This window comes from Marmota flaviventris, chromosome X (genome assembly GCF_047511675.1).
Source record: "Marmota flaviventris isolate mMarFla1 chromosome X, mMarFla1.hap1, whole genome shotgun sequence".
NCBI lineage: Eukaryota > Metazoa > Chordata > Mammalia > Rodentia > Sciuridae > Marmota > Marmota flaviventris.
Genome location: NC_092518.1, coordinates 6,245,371 through 6,265,346, shown reverse-complemented (window position 1 = coordinate 6,265,346; position 19,976 = coordinate 6,245,371). Strand labels below are relative to the sequence as shown.

At 39.4% G+C, this 19,976-nt stretch overlaps 1 protein-coding gene across 2 annotated transcripts in view; it reads left to right on the top strand.

Moving 5' to 3' along the window:
- The window catches only part of Arhgap6 (Rho GTPase activating protein 6), a 457,476-nt gene that overhangs the window by 210,319 nt on the left and 227,181 nt on the right, over positions 1 to 19,976 (top strand). Inside the window, exon 1 of one of the 2 annotated variants that reach the window (XM_071606523.1) lies at positions 8,966 to 9,145. The exons of the other annotated variant lie outside the window; for it this stretch is intronic. Coding sequence (XP_071462624.1) covers positions 9,101 to 9,145 — 45 coding nt within the window. The 5' untranslated portion in view covers positions 8,966 to 9,100. Of the gene's footprint in view, positions 1 to 8,965; positions 9,146 to 19,976 lie in introns of those variants that run through there. 2 annotated transcript variants of the gene reach the window in all.

Below are 19,976 nucleotides of genomic sequence, written 5' to 3'. Positions count from 1 at the left end.
AGATATAGAAGTTTCTTTCTTAAGTTCAGCCAAAATCTGAATCTTAATAATTTTTACCCTTGGTTTTTGTCCAGTGTTCTGGAGAAAAATGGACAAAGACTTTCCTTTCTTACACATGACATCCCTTCAAATCATTCATCACTGTCTTCATCTCCTCCTTCAATTTTTACAGATGGAATATCTTCTGCTCTTTCAATCATTCCACTACAAAAATTTGGACTTACAGAAATGCAAACTGAGAACTTTGAAATTGTCACATTATCTGTTTTGATATACAACTTTCTTTTGTTCTAAATCTCAGACTTTCCCATCAACAACTGATAACTTTATTTGGCCAAGCTGGAAGAAAACAAATTATTTTCTGGGCAAGAAGCCCTTTCAATAGACTTTGAAGGGGTTTTGCCTTTGGGAAACCAAAAGGACTAATAATTTGTGTAATTTATTTGTATATTTGTTATTTTTGACATGTTAATGTAACAAAAAAAGAATACTATGGTTTTGAAAGATAAAATTAAATCAAAATCAGTAATCCTAAGAGCTTTGAAAGAAGTCATGTGTAACATTCTTTTTACCTTTAATCACAAAGACGATAGGGATAAAACTTGACAAAACCACTGGAAAATGTAGCAAGTTACTTAGCAGGCTCTGGGTTGTGCTTAACTAGGCCAAATGTTATTTTCATTTCTTCAATAGCTGCGGGTGGATCTGATTCTTGCTTGTTAGTCATACACTTAGAAATATTTTCAACCTTCTTTTAATATGAAATCTAGAGTTTAGGATGGCTCCTTGTATTATCTCACGTTAGCAGCACGACACTGGACAAGTCACTTGACTAAGAACCAGCCTTTCTAAGCATTTGTTTCTGCATCTTACTAACACCACATCTATGGTTCTCAAACTGTGTCATACATAATAACCATCAAGGAACCTTGCTTAGTATATCAGTCTTGAGGTAGTATTCCAAGGGATTCTGATTCAGTGTATTTTGGGAAGGTCCTCACAATCAATTTTTAAAATCTTACCACCAAGAGATACTTATTCTCATGGTCCTGAAGAGCATACTTTTACATATACTGATTAGCCATTTATTTCTGGGCCCTTTTCCTTTTGTCCTGTCTTCTAATGAAAGGGAGGAAAAATCTTTCGATCTTTGTAGGTAGTATCTTTCCATTTGTGCTGTGTGTTAATGTGAAGAAAGATGGCAAACAAAGTTGAAATAATGAAAAATACCTATTCTGATGTTAGATTCTGATTTATTAGATTTATTTTCACCAGAACAATTTTATCCATACAGTTTCTCAACCCTGGCACTCTTGACATTTGGGGCTAGATCATCCTTTGCTCTGGGTTGTGCTGTGCATTGTTGGATGACAAGCAGTATCCCTGGCCTTTATCCACTGGATACCAGTACCAGTTCTCCTTGCCTTCAAGTTACAACAACCCAAAATGCCTCCAAATATTAACAAATGTACCCTGTGAGCAAATTTGCCCCTAATTTAGAAACACCTTCATAATTCATGGTCCCAAAGACAAAGAATCAAGAAATCAGTCTTGGAACATTTCCCTGTAGTTGATTCGCATTGAACAGCAAGGTAATAACATTTTTGCTAAACTGTTGGTGCTCAGCCTTTCTGCATTAAGCATTCCTTTGGGATCTGAAACTCCCTGGCTCATTTCTCTCTATTTGTTGGATTAATGGGATACAGATAGGTTTAGTGTCTTGGCAGGAGGAGGACATTCTGTTTTATTCTCTTTGCTTTATTACACTCTTGAAAATAAATACTTAACATTTGCCTTATATGTTCTGCCTTTTATCATAATCACAAAATAGATTGTGTGGGGGCACCACTGGATGTAAAATTGTTTTGAAACCTTTCGTCACCAGGCTAATGTCAGGTGTCACCTTTTATACTACTGTTGGGCCTCTAAAGTTGGTGGGAGGGATAAGGTTTTAATAGTGGTTTCTTTGGGCAGATAGTCAAGTTCTCCAGAGGACTCCCTAGCTGTCAGTTGTGACTCCACAAATGGTCAACCAGTCCTTTAGTATTCCCACAGCATGCCATATCAAGTGAATAGAATTCCCAGGCTCAGCTCTACTCATCTTTTCCTTGTCTTTTGGAGGGTGATGAAAGACACACGTTACTGAAAGAAACTGTATTGTTGGTATAAGATGTACTACTGCTAGGTAGAAATTATGAAAAAATGATGTTTTTTCTTTTTTTGATACTGAGAATAGGAGTCAGAGGTACTAAGTTACATCCCCAGTCCTTTTAATAATAATAATAATAATAATAATAATAATTATTATTATTATTATTATTATTATTATTTTGGAACAAGGTCTTGCTAAGTTCCTGAGGGTCTGGCTAAATTGCTGAAGTTGACTTTGAACTTTTAATCTCCCTGTTTAAGTCTCCTGAATTATGGGAAAGGATGAATTTCTTATGTCTATGAAAGGTTTCTCAACCTTACCACTCATAGAATTTGAGCCAGATCATTGTTGTGGGGATTGTCTTGTTCGTTGTAGGAATTGAGCAGCATTCTTTGTCTCTTCCCAGTAGATGTAAATGGCACTTCCCCAAAGGAGTTCCAGATATTGCCAGAGGGTCCCCTTGGAGTAAAAATCATCCTGAGTGGAGAACCACTGGCTTAGGAGATATGGGGAGGGGAGCTGCCAATTTAATGTATGGGTCCGACTTATTGAACAGAGCTTCTATTTTGAAACATGCTCAACTAGTTTGCAAAGAGATGTGGGCCCAACTTCCATTTACTTCTCAACTCTACCATTTACTAGCTGTGCAAAGCATGTTAATTGCCCTCTTGAATAAAATGAAGATAACCATGCTTTCTTTGCACTATTGTTCTGAGTATATAGAGTTGCTGTTTGCACAGGACCCTTGACATAAGTGCTCAATAAATAATAGAAGCCTTATCATTTCAAATAATTATTCCAGCACCTAGAGCATTGATGATGTTGTGGATATTCTATAGTCTTTATACACTTGAAACATTGCAGAGGAAAGGAAGTTGGGATCAAAAGTGGTGAAAGGAATAGATTAATGATAGATTACAGATATAAATGAAAAGTTATTCCTTGATTTTCAATTTGTTATTTGTGGAAAATCATAGCTGGAGGGATTGTGGCCTCTCCTTTTTTGCCCAATGACCTTGAATAGAACATTTATTTTAGAAACATCTATCCATGGGTACTTTTTAAGGGCAATCTTCCTGGCCTCCTGGCACCAAGTAGCAATTATTTGGTGAGTATCAAAATGGCAAGAACAGGACAAACCAATGAAACCAAATGGAACCTATTGTAATTGTCTGTTTACCCTCAACCCCCCCCCCCACTGCCTTCTTCCCCTGCACTCTTGAATCTTCACATCCCCTATTCTCAGTCCTACTGGATGCATAACTCTGTGATATTCTTTGTGCTAGGGACTAAAGCTTTAGGCAGTAGCACAAAGCTATGCCAGAGTATATTCTTCTCCTTTCTCTCTCTGTTCTACATGACTATGATTCCAGGCAGTCCGGTGTTCTTTGTATCATCAGGGAATTCTTCATTCACTAATATTGGTCCCAGGTCTGTTCTCTGGCTGTCTGTTCTCTGTTTCTTAAATTTCATCTTTCTCTTTAACTTACTTGGAGAAAGGAATGGGGCCCTTTGTCCTTCCTCAGATTTCTCTTAGTGGGTTAAAAGTAAGGGAAGAAATCATGGCCATAGAGCAGAATGGTAACTCCTGATGCGGCACATATGTTTACAGTTTGTATAGTGAGGTTGTCCCCTAGTATGTTGACCTTCTGCCTAATAAAATGTCCTCCCTCCAAAACATAACCATTATGTTCTTTCTTCTTGCCCATGTGGGTGGTTGAAATTGGCAATGGCATTGCTGATGCCAGGGCTCCAGCAGGGCTGGCATGTCCTTCTTCACTTACAGAAGATGTGATTTGGGACAAGAAGGGCCTTGAGCTACTTCCCAGCTCTCCTTCCTGATCCTGGAGTTTCGTTTCTTAAATTTCATCTTTATAGTCCCATGAAGAAACCTAAAAGAGTCAACTCTAAACTATGTTCAGCCTTTATATAAACTATGTTTGGTCTATTTATATGGTAGTGTAAATAAAGATTTTAATTAATACAATCCATTTGGAAAACTGTTGGGCATTACCCAGCAATGTTGAAGATATGCACGCCTATTACCCATCAACTCTATTTATATTTCAGATTTGTACCCTATAAAAAGGCATGCGCATGTGCATAAGGAAATACATATAATGATGTTCAAGTAGTGTGGTTTTCACTAGTCCAAAATTGGAAAGAACATAAATGTCCATCAGCAGTAAAAAGATAAATAGTGTTAACCACATATAACAGGATACTAGACAGCAATGGGAATGAACAAACAACAGTGCATACAGCAACATGGGTGAACTTTAAAAAATAGTATTGAGCAAAAGTAGCTAGATATAATAAAAACATACTTGTGGATCTATTTATATATATTTAGAAAAAGCTCTAATATTTATGGATGCCTAATTTCTTAAAAAGCAGTGGTTCTTGACAAGGGGTGATTTTGCAACCCCTGTGCCAGGGGAAATCTGACAATGTCTGGGGACAGTTTTGATTGTCATAATTGGGGGAAAGGGAATAATATTGGCAGTTAGTTGGTATGGACCAAGGGTGCTTATAAACATGTGATATGTGCAGTATGGCCTCCAAAACAAAGAATTATCAGTCCCCAAATCTTACCAGTGCGAAGCAAAGAAGTTAAGTCCATCAATGATAGGACAGTGTCTGCTACTGGAAAGGAGGGAGGAAGTTATTATAATTCAATGGAGGTACACAGGAGTCTGGGATGCTGGGGTAGTCTATATATTTACCTGGGTAAAGGTTAGATGAGTAAATATTTTGTAAGAACTCATTAAGCAGCACAATATGTATTAACATTTTTTTTTCCTTAAAAATTTTGAGAGCTGGACTATCAAGCTAGTAGGATGGAAGAATATAGACACTAAAGTTTGGTGCAGGGTTCCCTACCAAAAGGGCCTCATAGCACTCTATTAACAGTGATTAGGATGATCCTCCAAGAAGGGACTTGTCATCTGATCTTAAGTGTTTTTGTGCGCATGTGTGTCTGCATGCTCAGCTCCTCCTAGACTCTTAGGTTGAGTTTGCATTCACAAATTTAATTAAAATTCTCCTGAGAGAAGTAATCTCCCTTCAGTTTGCACCAAATGTGGAAATTTGACCTCAACCTATAGTTGGGCTAAATGCATACAAAGGTTTTAATTTAAATGCTATGGGGGAAAGGGCAACATCCAGTACTGAAAATCCTATAACATTTGGAGCCAGGAAGACGCAGAAATTCCACTGTTAGTGTGACTCCTTTCTTTTACAGGTGATGCTGCTAGAGTAACTCATAGAGATTATCTTAGTATACTCTGGGCAAAATTATAAACATCAGAGAAATTATTTTTTTTCAAAAAAATCTAACCCAAAAGAGAATATTAAGCCACTTAGGCAATGAATTGAATTAATTTTAGTCCCCTCTGAAGGTTTTAAGTGCTTCCTATTCCCTTTTATCTAACCCTAGCACCATAAATGATCAAACTAGAATTTTGAAATCTGATGCCATGTTACTTTATAGTTCAATATTAAAATGTTTATTGCACTTAAAATATTTATTGAATAAGTGACCAATTTAAATAGTAAATAACATGGGAAGGATACTTGGAAGTAGAGATATGCAAATAAAAAATTTTAATTACAGTGGGGTTTAAAATATACCTTGAAATATATTGAAATAGAACTAATGTGTAGAATTTTAATTATTTAAGATTGAAAAGACCTCCAAGAGTTCTGTACAATCTTTTATGTCCCTTCTGTAGCTGTGAGCCTTGGACAAATGGACTAAGGATTAAAGGGCTGAAAGATTCACTAGGAGGTGAATTTAAGAGACTTAAGAGCCTTCCTTATTCCATGGACTGATAATTTATTTTCTTTCTTCTTCTTTTTTCTTTTTTTTTTTTTTTGTACAAGGGATTTATCCCAGGGGCACTTTACCACTGAGCCACATCCCTAGCCCTTTTTATTTTTATTTTTGAGACAGGGTCACATTAAATTGCTTAGGGCCTGGCTAAGGTGCTAAGGTTGGCCTTGAACTTGTGATCCTCCCACCTCAGCCTTGAGTTGCTGGGATTATAGGCATGGACCACCATACCCAGCTGATAATTTATTTTCTTAAATGCTTAAATAATTTATTTACTATCTCACAAAAATCTTCAAACACAGGGGAAAAAAAACCCAACAACAACACATAATCGTATTATACTTGAAAATTTTAAGCCAATTTAATGATGACATCTTTTGCAAGAAATGTGCTAGAAGGCAGAAGTCATTCCTCAAACATAAATATGCAGAATTTTTTTTTTTTTGCTTTAAACAATGTCATTCAGTGACAATACATTTTTTTCAAAGGCAGAATATAAGCAAAATCTAAGATGACCCAGTTTTAAGAGGTAACTTACTCAGGAGTAATGATTTTAAAAATCCAATAAAGTTTTTAGAAACCCAGGAACTCACTTCATGTTTATAAACAGTCTGTGTAGGAAGTTTGGTTTGGGAGGTTAAAAAGCTTCATGATGTTATGACAAAAGGAAGACTCCTAAGGCTGGAGTCTTTCCAAATATACCATGGTGAAACAAAAATCCCTAAATTGGGCATGTCAAGGTCATTGAATCTCATTTGCATGCACATACCCTCCTTAGGATCCCCAGGTACAAATCTATGAAAGGTGCCAGATGGCCAAGCTCACACTGGTTCTCTGCCATCTTCTAAGGGTCTTTGGTGGCTTTGCTCTAAAGGATATGTTCAGGAGAGAGTGAAAGAAAACTCTTCAGTGTATCATATTGCCATCTCTGCCTGGATATGTTGCTGAGCAGGTAAGGCTTCCAAAGAGAATGGGCTTACTCTGTTCTAATCCATAGCAGAGGGAAAGGAGACATTGGGCAGAGCTGACAGTAGGAAGAAGGAGAAACTTGGGTAAATAGTTCAATTGACTTTCTCTCTGGCTGGAAGGTTTTATTTTGAGCAGGGGATTGATTTTAAATTTTATTTTTACTGCAGTGTAAAGTACACATAGTGAAGGGTGTAAATTGCACCAAGCTGGAGTGTACTGCTCAATGAATGTGTGCGTGTGTGTGCTCCGGTCTTAATGATCAAGACATAAACCATTTTCAGCACCCCCAGAGTGTTCCCCTGCACCCCCTTCCCAGGCTATTCCACCGTGGTAACCACTGTTCTGATTTCTACTATGAATCACATTTGCCTATTTCTGTTCAACACTTTATTTTAGTTGCAGAATAAATAAGTGTGATGTTCCAGTATATACTCCTGTGATTTATTTCTCTCAACATGTTTGTTAGATTAATTCATGCTATGTATGCATTGGTGACATTTTTTATTGCTGAGTAGTATTCTATTGTGTGCAAAGACTAAGTTGGTTTATATGCACCAGTTGATTCACATTTACATTGTTTCCATCATAAACAGTTATATCTAAAGACTTTATGAACATTCTGGGTATAATCATTAGTATGTATAACCATACAGTTTTCCAGGCATATTAATTGTCATATGCTTATCTAGTGATAGATTTCTCAGGATGTCTGCACCCCTGTCTTCACGTTTACATTGTTAATTATAATTATTCTGCTAATTGTTCTAAAATAACTACAGCTGGGGGATGGTCTAGTTCAACTAAATTGTAAGGGTTCAACTGAATGGTACTAGACACATCTTATTTACCCCTCCTCATGCACAGCAGTTGGAAGTTCACTCCCAGAGTCCAGTACAGCAGACGCCTGAAGAATTGGCACAAGCCACACTCAAACCCATCATCCATTTCATTAACCACCCCTCTTAGGCTTGGATTGATTGATTTCATGGGTCTGGAGTGTCCACTCTAGCCCCAGACCTTGCCTTTGTCTGGATTCAGCTTCTGAGAGGCTGTATATAAATTCCAGAGTGCCAGGACTCAGGGAAAACTTGGCCATTTCTTTGCAAGGTGTTTTAAAAGACTTGTTTCCATGATGGGATTTCAGGGCAGAGGCCAGATTTTAGTGTTATTGTGAACCTTCAGTGTGTACTTAAAATGATTTGGTTTATTTGGCAGCATTTGCAATGAGACTACATTTCTTCTGTTCCCAAACCCTTACAATGCCGTTTTCCGATCTGCACCAAGGAACTAAGACACAAAAGCAGCGCCTGGAGCACTACCCCCCACCCCCACCCCCCGCAGTAAATACCCAGATCCAGCCTGGCTGCAAAACCATTCCTCACGTTCCAGTAAATTCTCCAGGACTTCCCCCTCCAGCGGGGTTCCCCAGACTGCCTGGGTTCTGCAAACTCGGTTATCCCTCAAGGGCTTTGCTGGGGCCAGTATCCTACCAGGCCTCCTCCGCTTAACAGTTCCCCAACTAAGTATTACTTAGTCCTCCTCAATACTACCCTCTCCAAAGGTCCTCACATCTGAGGCTCTTGCAGAGGAGGGCTTTCCAAAAAACAAAACTCATCTCTCCCTGATAGAAGGTTCCGAATCGCCTTCCAGGGTCAGGCCCACACCTCACTGAAAGTTAGCGAAAGTCTATTGGAAACCCAAGTTCGCCCCCTCGCTGGTGTTGAAGCTCCAGCCCCAGCAGCTCCAGGTCGTAGGATCCGGGGAGGAGCGGGGTGGCAGGAGGCGGGAGCGTTGGCCGGTCTGACACCTGTCGTGGGCGAGCTGGCTGCAGCCCCGAACAGCTGGCGGCGGCCACAGCAGCAGCGACCCGCCAGGAGCGGAAGGAATTAAACGCCCGCCCATCGCATCAGGCTCGGCCGCTCCCTCCTCCTCCTCCCCCTCCCCTTTCACCACCGCCTCCTCCGGTCCCCACCAGCTCCTCTGCGGGACGCAGTGCCAGGGGCGCTTTGAACCGCGCTCATAGCGCACAGAGCAGGGCTAGCGCCCAGGGGCTGCCCCGAGATGACAGTGAAGTAAGAGGACTTCGGAGAGACGCCACAACCCCAGGTTGCTCCGGAGGGCTCGCCGTTCCTCTCGGTGGGGACATGGGGGACCCAGCGTACCGCGAGAAGCCGCAGCTGCACTACGCGGTGAGTGTCCCGGCGCACACAGAGGCGACAGGGGGCGCCACTTGGCCGACCTAGGAAGGGACAGCGCAGAGATGAAGCGATCGTGGCTCTCCGGAGGTCCTTGGTTGGGGAGCGGGTGTACCAGGGGGCTCACCCTGGAGTGCCACCTGCTCGGGAACTCAGCTGAGCTCCTTGAAATATCTTTGTAGGGTACCCCAGAGTCAGCGTTCTTTTCACTGCGCCGTGGTCTTTGTGTCAGGAACAGGAGATCTGGACCTTGTGGCTGCCTTGCTGTCTAGGGCTAAGAAAGGGGGCTTCTGGGGTTGGGCCAGCCTTCCAATCAGATACATTGAAAGGACAGGAATAGAGCTAGACAGGAGGTAAGGATACCTAAAGGTCTGAGTGTGCGGCTAGTGGAGTCCCGTAGAAATGCTGTGGGGTGCCTTCGGGTAAACCCAGTTTGCTGTTTGGAAGGAGGGTACACATTTCCTTCTGAGTTGTGGAGGAACAGAACGTGGCCTTAATACAAGAAGATGCCAGGGGGCATTCTGTGGGATCCTCCTTTTTACCTCATGGTGACTTGTCTTCTGGTTGTTGATTTAAACATTCCACGAATATTTATTGGGGACCTACTATGTGCCAAGCGCTTCTGGTATGGCAGAGTAACAGACAAAAAGCTCGTGAGGTTTGCCTTCTTTGCAGAAGGAGTCAAAATTTTAGAGTTAATGATTAACCAAATCCAGATTCTAGGTTGAGTTTATTTTTTAGAGAAGTTGGGGGGGGGGTGGCAAGAAGGAAGAAAAGAAAGAGGTTTAAGGAATGAGTACTACTTCTGAGGATTCTAAATGCTCCCAAAAGGAAGGAGACAGATAGCAGGTTTAGCTTACTCCAGTCTTTGGACATTTACTTTCTATTTGTTAAGAAAAAAAAAGTGTCATTCTGAGATGAAATATTGCAGTTGTTCTGCCATCTGCTAATTTTCTGAGTTTTCCTTGACAAGATTTTCACTGCTGAGATTCACATTCTGACTGCCAATTTTAAAAACTGGAGAGAAACAGACAAGACAGAAAGTTGACAAGAACCATCAATATTTATAATAAGGCAAAGACAGTTATCTGTCTGGAATTTGCATCCTTCAAAATCCACTCCCCACATATTTTTTTTTCCCCAAGAAAGTAGTTGACATGGACAGGAATGGTAGGCTCAGAGATCTCTGAGCTTCCTCAGCTTGTTCCAGGTGCTGCCTGCTGGTCCTGAATCAACTATGGGGCAAATTTTGCATCTCTTCCACATCACTTTCCTTCTCTGGAAAAATCAGGGCCTGAATTAGAAAATTGTTAAAAGCCCTTCGTAAGCTAATGTTCCAGGAACCTGTGACAGCTCTTTCCCCTGTTTGGCCATAGTTTCTTGCTTTGAAATGCCAAATGAGACACTTGTGAGTTACTGATGCTTATTCTTTTCTTTAGAGACACTGGCGACTCAGAGATTTACCCTTTAAAGTGGTCTCAAGGGTAATCAGTTTTTAGCAAAGGTTGCTTTGCACTGAAAGAGCTAGAGTCTGTGCTCCTTCTGTGGGTTTGACATCTGCATCCCACGGTGTTTCCAGATATTAATCTGTGTACTGGTGCCCTTTAATTTGTGATCTGAGGTCTTTTTATTCTATTCATGAGAGTGTAGGTAGAAGAGGAAAGGTGAGAACTGGTTCTTTAATTTAAAGAATCCATGTGTCTATTCATGTTGTGAAGTTGCCTGAATTTTGCAAATTCACCCAACATATCACCAAAGTTTTAATTTTTTTTAATTCAGCTGCCTCATTCTCTTCAAGCCAGAAACCTCAAATCAAGCTGATGCTAATATCCCCTTTTAAGCTCTGAAGATTTGCTGTTAAATAGCCCTTTGTTTTAATGCACATCATCTAGTACATATGTTTTGATTTAAGACTGTAGAAAGGAAGCTGTGAGAGGGAATTTATTGGGACTTCAGGTGGAAGAAGTCATCCAGGCTCTCCAAAATTTCTTTTGTATTTTTCTTTTTAAAAATTATTTGTTCTTTTTAATTATATATGACAGTGGAATCTATTTTGATATATTTATACAAGCATGAACTATATTTATTCTAATTAGGACCCCAGTCTTTAGAATGATAAAGCAGCCACATTCAGCAACCCTGAATCAGGTACAGGTGGAAAGAATGTTCGTTATAAGTATGAACTGTTGCTTTTCATATTGGCATAAACTTTCAGGTCTTTAAATCTGTTTGAATGCTGTACTCTTTTCTACTTCCCTCATTTGGATTTTGATAATTCCAGAGCTTAGTTTGTCTTTCAGCACAAATATTCCACTTACTTTGCTCAACATGGTTTTGCCCCACTGTATATTGTACTGTGGTCTTGGGATTTTCTTGGTCTGTTCTCCTGCAAAATAATTACCCTCAAAAATTACTAATTACCCTTCCTGCATCTCCAGTACTTCTTGTCTCTTTTGAATTTTAACACAGGGGCAAGTATTTAATGTTCTTCCTTCAGTGCATTTCTTGCATCCAAAGTGAGACTGCATATGAGAAATCCAAGGGCTCACATTTTATTCATTCAACAAACTTATGCTGAGTATCTATTTTGTGTCAGGATTTTGATCAATTTTCCAAAGAGACAGTTACATAGCGGAAATGTTGAGTTGCTAAGAACACCTCACTCATCTTTTAAAATGAACATTCAGCAGTACAGAGAGTGAAATACACACACTGGAGTAGATAAGAGCATTTTAAATTTATATAATCAGTCTCAATTGTCCCACTTTTTCAAAGTATAGTACAACTGTCATCTTGTTTTATTATCACAACAAAAATGTGTGTTAGCAGCTAATGATCTTCTCCAAACCTTTCCTCCCACGGTTTTCCCATGTTCTCTTTATGGCTACTCCAGCCTTCCAGCTGGGTGTTGTCTTGACACCTCTTGGTGACTTGATCAGATTTGTATTTTGGAAAGCTTGCTCTGGTCCCAACATTGAAGTCTGGATGAGGAGGAGCCAGAATGCATTCTGGAGTTTGGACCGAAGAGAGGTACGAGATGATGACCAATACTAGATGGTGGCAAGGCAGGAGGTTGAGAGCAGTTGGCATATTCCAGAAATGCTTAGGACAGAAAACTAGCCAGACTTAGTGTGGATGAGGTTTATAAGGGATAGAGTATGAAAGTTGAGGATGACCTGAATAAACCAATGATGCTCTGGCAGTGCTTCTAGAGAAGCTGCAGGGCATTATATTGTTCTTACAGTAATGGTCTTATATAAATTACACAGTATTTAAAGACAGTCTGAGACCATTTCAGCCTCAATTCGAACTGGTGCGTTAGGCAGACTTTCTGTTACCAATCTAGTATCAGAGCAGTAGTGTTCATGGTGGCACAGGTATAGTTGTTAACATAACTGAGAGTTTTGTCCAGGCACTCTGATCCTACAGTGCTCTTCAGAGTCATTGAGATGATTGAGACAGTTAAACCTATTTATTTCTCTCCCCATCCCCTCTGTCATAGTAACAAAGTAACAACCAGATATGGGGCCTTCAGAGAGTTAATGTGTCCATCAATATTGTCAAATCACATAATCAAATGGATATTTAATATGATTGTACAGATTTAAAAAAAACACAAAATTTAAATATCCGTTAAGTTCAATGTAACTTACTTTTGTGCTACCTCAGGGCACTTTGCCCCCTGAGCTATATCCCCAGCTCTTTTATTTATTTATTTATTTATTTGTTTGTTTTTATTTTGAGACAGGGTTTTACCAAGTTGCTTAAGTCCTCCCTAAATTGCTGAGTCTGACCTTGAACTTGTGATCCTCCTGCTTCAGCCTCCCAAGTCACTGGAATTACAGGCATGGGCCACTGAGCCCTGGATAAAAAGTTTGGTCCAGTGACTTCCTGATGGCTTTTCTCTCCTAGGGTCTCAACCTGTGTTTACCCTCAGCTTGGGTGGGGAAAGGGAGATCACATGCCCTATATAGTTACTATCTAAGGGTTTAAAATCATTGACTTCTGAGAGCACAGCCTTTGGGACAGGAGTTACCTGTGTTTCTCCTTTGCTAGCAAAGCAATAAACTTTTTTTCCTGTTTCTCAAAAAAAAAAAAAAAAAAAAAGAAAGAAAGAAAAGTAAAAGAAAAAGAAAATCATTGACTTCTGTCTCACAGACAGGTAGAAGACTCAGTGGAGATATTATTGATGGTTCTTGTCCTTGCTGTCACTCTGCCACCTAGTAAGGTGCTGGGAACTGAGTAGGTGCTTGATGAATATGTGTTGAATGCATAAATCCAGTAGGTGAGGCCTAGTTTTGGACACCCTAAGCTGCTCATTCTCTTCCCGTGTACTGGCTGACTTCTGTGCTCCTTTGTTGCTGATCTCACTTCCTGTTTAGTGTGGTCACCCCACCATCTGTGCTTGTGACCACAACCTTGTAATCAGATGCTGACTATACCCTGCTCCACTTAACCCTTCCTTAAGGAGCCCACCAGAAGTGTTAGCCACTTACCTTGATAGAAAGCCTCTTTTCACCTAGATTGGCTATGGTCACAGTACAGAAGTTTCCACGTTGGCTCCCAATGAACATTCAATTTTCAAAGAGTTTGAAGTCATTGGTTTCACTTAATTGTTCAGTAATGTTGGGCAATTCTGAATATGTCAAGAACTGGGCACTGCTGTAGGGCTGTTCTGATATGAATCAGTTCTTATCCATCACTGATGCCAGTGGAAACATCTAGAAATTCTGCAGAACTTGTACTGACCTGTGGCATGGCCTGAAATTCACCTTTATAAAGCGTTTTTATATCACTCTGTTTGTTTATCATTTGTGTTCCCATAAAAGCAAAAAGCTTGCAATGTACAAATAAATGGGAGATTACTGAATCCCTTCAACTAATATCTAATTGTGGATGCTTTTTCTAACCTCCTCTCTTCCCAGCATCACTATTTTCCTGCTACAGTCAGAGCCTTTCTCAGACAAGTCCTCATTGGTTTGGAAGCCCCATCATCTTACAGAATCACATCTCCTATCCTTTAAGCTACTCATTATATACTATTATTTGAAAAATAATCACATTTCTGTTGGATGCTGCATAATAGAGATACCTGCCAATCATCTGAAAAGAAATGCATGAACTTCTATTATTTACTTTTCCTCTTCCCTACATTGTGATAACTCTGGATTGAATACACTTGACTCTCAACTTGGTTGTGATGTGATTGTGTAGTCAAATGAAGTCTTCACTGAGTTCTTCATTTCTCACTCCCCCCCTCTCCTGTCTAATTCCCAGATTCTCTCATCTCAGTAAATGGTTGGCTACCCCTGTGTCCAGTGTAATCTTTTAAAAACAAAAATAAATAGTGAAATGCAGTGCTTAAAACTCTCTGGTTTATTTCCATTACACTTAGAATATTTTCATCCATGACCCTGGCCTTCCACCTCCTCCTACATGATCCTCTGCCTCCTACCACCCTCCTCCACCTTGCTGTTACCTGGCCACATCAGTGTCCTTTCTGTTTCACAAAATTCACCATTTCATTCCTGTCCAAAACCTTTGTACTTGCTGTCCCTTCTGCCCAGAAGGTTCTTTGTGTGGCATGCCTTTTTGCATCTTTCAAACTGTAGAAAACTGTCACCTCTCCTGACTTCTATTTCTGAAGTGCTTCCAAGCCCACTCAGTTGCCATTGATCATATCATGTGAGCCACCACCTTCATTGTTTGCATCACTACTTGGTTTCATGTTATACATCCATTGTTATGCATCCATCTCTTAACTGATGTGAAGTTTATTCAGGGCAGAGACATCTGCCTTTCCCCATTGTATCCCCACTGTCTGGAGCAGACTCCCACAGAAGGTAGCTCCCAATAAGTATGTATGAGTAGATGAATATGGCTGCCTAAACATTTTTAACACAGGTTACACCAGGAGTTTCCAAATTTAACTCTTCATCATTTGATGACTGGGGATACAGGGAGAGAAGAGATGCTAAATTTTGGCTTCTGGTTTTCACCCAATTCCCACTAAATATGAATCTCCAAGGACCAGACATTGAATCAATAATTTGAAAAAGCTTTGAAAGTGATTATTATATCAGCTATATTTAGAAACCACTGATTGATTTTCATGGTGAACCACTTACTCTTCAAGCAAGTGAAGATTCATATCCTACAAAAGTTGATTTGTTGGTAGTACAGGTCCAGAGACTGTAAGATAGTACTTTACCCCAGGTGACTTGGATAATCTAGTACAGATTTTCTTTGTTTTCTACCCTAGTGGTTATTTCAGTTGAACCCTTAAGGATATAGGAAGTACAGGAATGCTTCATCTCCATTGAGTGGTCTGCCAATATGTTCCTCAATTTTCCCTTTCAAGGTAACCTAAGCCAGTGGTTCTCAAACAGGGGACTTAGGGCAATGTCTTAAGACATTTTTATAGTCACGACTGGTGGGGGTGCTGCTGGCATCTAGTAGGTAGAGATCTGAGGTTCTGCCAAACTTCACATAATGCACCACACAGTACAGCAAGGAACTGTTCAGCCCCAGAAGTGTCAATAGTCCCCAGATCAAGAAACTCTGACTTAATTGTACCTCCATAGACATCAAAAAATTTGATGTTTTTGAAAATCATTTTGCATGGCACATTATGTTTCCTTGCTTTCTAAGAGATGGAATTGACAAAATGTGAGCTAGATTTGCTAGATGTGAGTCACAATTATAAACAGGATGTTTTCCTTTGTGGGGGGATTACTCTGGGAAGAGCATTGTGGTCCTTCTAGAAGCCTTGGCACCTTGAGCCCTTTTTTCTTCACCCCTTGATGCTAATGGTTTTCCTAATGTTGGGTTAAAAAAGTTTCTGCCAGGCATAGTGACACATGCCTGCAATCCTAGCAACATAGGATACTAAGGAATGAAGAACACAAGCTTGAGGCCAGCCTTAACAACTTATTAAGATCCTCAGCTACTTGTGAGATCTTGTCTCAAAAAAAAAACATAAATTAATAAATTAAAATGACTGGAAATGTAGTTTAGTAGTAAAGTACACTCAGGTTCAATACCCAATTTTTTAAAAAAATGTTTCCTGTCTTCTTTCTCTCTTGTCATACTTTAGCTAAGTTGTATTCTAATTTAGTTTATCAAATCTATTAGGCCTGGGGCTACAATTAGAAGCTATAATCTTCCAATGAGTACTTGAGGAAATCTCAGAAAGCTTTCATGGGTGAATATTGAATCTGCAACTGCCCCAAAGTGAGGAGCAAGGTGCCTGATTTTTGTCCCGCTGGTGGAGGATATGATATGAATAGGTTTGCTCTGGGAACAATGCAAGAAGTACTGAAAGAAACACAAAAGGGAGAAATAGGGAAACAGTGGCTCCCGATTCTTTTCTCTCAAACCTATCAAGGTTAAATATCTCCTAAGAAGCCTAGAGCAGCAGGTGATTGGTTTATGTTCTATCATTGAGGGTTGTAGGGGCCCTTTTGAACTTCTGGTCACATTGTTGAATAGACACAGCCTACTTTAGATTGAAAGCTCCAAAATGATGGGGGGGGGGTCAATAAATTTAAAAATCTTGGGTATTTGCCAAATTTTGGACTGCAATTACAAATGTTTCCCACAGATACAATTTATTTAATATCTTCTAATTTAATACCTTCTCAGATTTTCTGATTATAACCATATTGTCAAAGATCATTTTCCTGAGTTTTTTTCTTAGTACATTCTAAATACTAAAAAAAAATGTAAAGAAAAATCAAATGAAAAATTACTGTCACCAATCAGTGGTGTTCCTTTCTCTTTGTGGTGTCTACCTGAATGTTTATATGGGATGTGTCCCAGTACCTAAAAGTTAGCCATAAAGTATAAAGCTACTTCATTCATTCAAATGTGGTTATTGTTACCAAGGACTCTTGGAATTTTGGTTTCCTTGAAAGATTCCATGACCCTTTGAAATGAAAATTCATCAGGATTTTCTTCGCTTCTTGGCTGACATCTTCTTAGGACTTTTATATTTTAAAAATGTAGAAATATTTGGGTATTTAGAGTGTCAACTGAATTAGGTTTCTAGACTGAAGTTTCCAGAAGAATTTGGAGTTATGCTTTGGGAGGAAGTTGTTATGAGAACAGCAATAGAATTTTAGATGAATAAACTTTAAAAATATTTTTGAATGACCCCTTTCTGCTGCTGATTGAAATATCTGCTAAAAACTTGTCTAAATCTCCCATTACAATGAAGAAGCCAAGATCATCTTGCCATCTTGGGGAATACCTTGGCTCTGTATTTCCTGAGTGACCCTGTGCCAGGTAGGTGCTGCTCCACACAGACACAAAGCCATGTACATTGCCCTAGGTCCTAAGTGTGATGGTGTCACTTTAATTAGATCCACAGAGTAATCATAGTCAACAAAGGAATGCTGAGTTTCCTAGAAGAATTTGAAAATGGTAACATGTAGTAGTATTTTGGTGAGTACACACATGTCTTTCAACAGGACTATTAGTGTTATGATGTAATTTTGATGGTCTGAACAAAATGTAAATTAGTCTTTGCTTTTATCTCTAAATATAAGGCATCTTCCTATCTTAGCTATTAATTCACAGAGAAGGGCTTAGTATCGTTCAATCAAGATCCAAACAGGAAACAAACAAGATACTCAAGAAGTCTTAACTTGGAGTGAACTATTAGTGATATATTGACAGATTTAAGGAATCAGCAAGGAGTGTGAGGTACCCAATGATTAGCAATTTGAGGATGCTGTTACCAGGGAGGGAGCAGTGGTACCAAAGCCCAGCAATTTCCAGAATTAGCTGGAAAGGATGCCAGCAATGTGTTCACAGAGGACTGCAGCAGGGGAGTCTAGAGAAGCAGGGATGGAGTGCATAATCCATACCATGACCTTTTGGCCTCCTAATTGCCTGTCTCCTTCTGGCACCAAACCCAGCCAATCCAGTAAGACCAGTGTGGCATGGAAAAGCAGGGACCAGTGCAAGGAAGGCAGGATGCTTCATTTCTTTTTTATTGTGGGCTGAAGGAGGGTGTTGGCAAACAGAAAATAGTATAAATAGCATGTGTAGTCTTGTTTGGGGTTTGTTATGTGATTAAAATTCCTAAATTCTGAAAGTATTACAGAAATTTCTTAAGATGTCTTATCTCTCCCATGGATTATTTTAATTACCATGTTCAAACGAGTCATGCATTATGCCAACTCCACCTATGTCATGTACAAGCCTTTAAGGATATCGATATTACAAGCCTATTAAAGAACTCAATCTTCACTTCATAGATAGTGATATATTTTACATATATCTTACTAAAGGAAACTCCATACTTAATTCAGAAGTGCTCTGGTCTAAATTTATTAATGTAAGTGGGAATTGCAATAGATAATTTCCCCCTCTAAGCCCATAATAATAGTCTAATGTCATTTGTTTTCCAAACAATGAAAATGGAGGGATCAGTTGAGCTTCTTCTGGTTGATGGGTAGAAGATTTTAACCCTTAAAGTTACACATCAACACAAACAAAGTAATTTATGCTTGACTGAAAAGTGATTGCTGTTTATCATTGCTGCTTAAGAAACAATTGCAGCTGAATCATCCTGTAATCTAGTTAATTTGGCAAAGAGAAAACTCGCATTTTAATCTTAACTGCAGAAAGCACTTCTCATTCTTGTTAATTCCCTGTGCAGCCACTTTCATAATGTCTATCTTGCTAATAATTGCTTCTTAGAAGACATATTCATAACAAAACTGTAAAATCCAAGGGGGCAGAGGTCAGAACCATGAGGCATATCTTGACTCTGTATCCTTGGCCATTTGTAGCATGTGTCTGATGCTTAGATTGTGCTTGAATGTTAGTGAATTTAGTCAGTGATTTAGAGTTCTTAGAAATACCTAGTTTAACTTACAGTAACAACAACAACAACAACAACAACATCCAATATCTATTTAATAGTTTCCATAAGTCCTGCACATTCTATATATCTCACTTAATCCTCTGAGGGAGGTTCTCCAATCATCCCTGTTTGGATATGAGGAGATTGAGACACCAACTTTGTATCTGTTTCAAGGCCACACAGCTAGTAAATAGGGAGGCTAAGACTCAAATCCTTCTATGTTCATTTCACTACTGAGACTGAATGCTTGAACCACTGTGCAACAGCTGACTATTCAATGTCATTGGCTTGAGATGATAACTTTGAGGTCTTGTTTTTAAAACCTTTTCACTTTTTAATAATAATAGTCATACCCACCCTACCTCCTCCCCCTATCCCTGATCTGGGTGATCTCTGGCCTATTCCCCTTAAGATAACATCTTTTAAATTACTCTCACTGTCCTTCCCACACAGTGGAAACATTCCTGTCTCCATTGATCATTTATGCCAAAAATGTCCAGAAACAACAGGAGAAAGTAAGGTGAATTGAGAACGAGATAAGAGAAGCTTTCAATTTTCTTATTGTCAGCAATATATATGCAACCACAAATAAAGAACGCCCTTTTTTTGTTATTTTCAGCTGAGCATTTTGATGATTTTATGACTCTGACTCCTGTGTTTTCACAAGTAAAGCACTTTTGATTGAAATGTGGCAATGTTTAGCCCTGCCTGAATGCTCCACGTTCCCTCTTTGCATGATTGTTCTAATGGAACATCCATTTCAGTAATGACACTTCATGGTTGAACTTGCAGCAGCCTGGAAAAGGTACATGAGAGTTGGCACTCTGCCCTCATCATGGTTTTCCAAAAGTATTTATGAACAAGGATAAACACAGGTCCCACATAGATTTGCAGTGCTGGGCAGCACAACAGTTATGCAAACCCTGATATTCATGGTTATATTCATGGTCT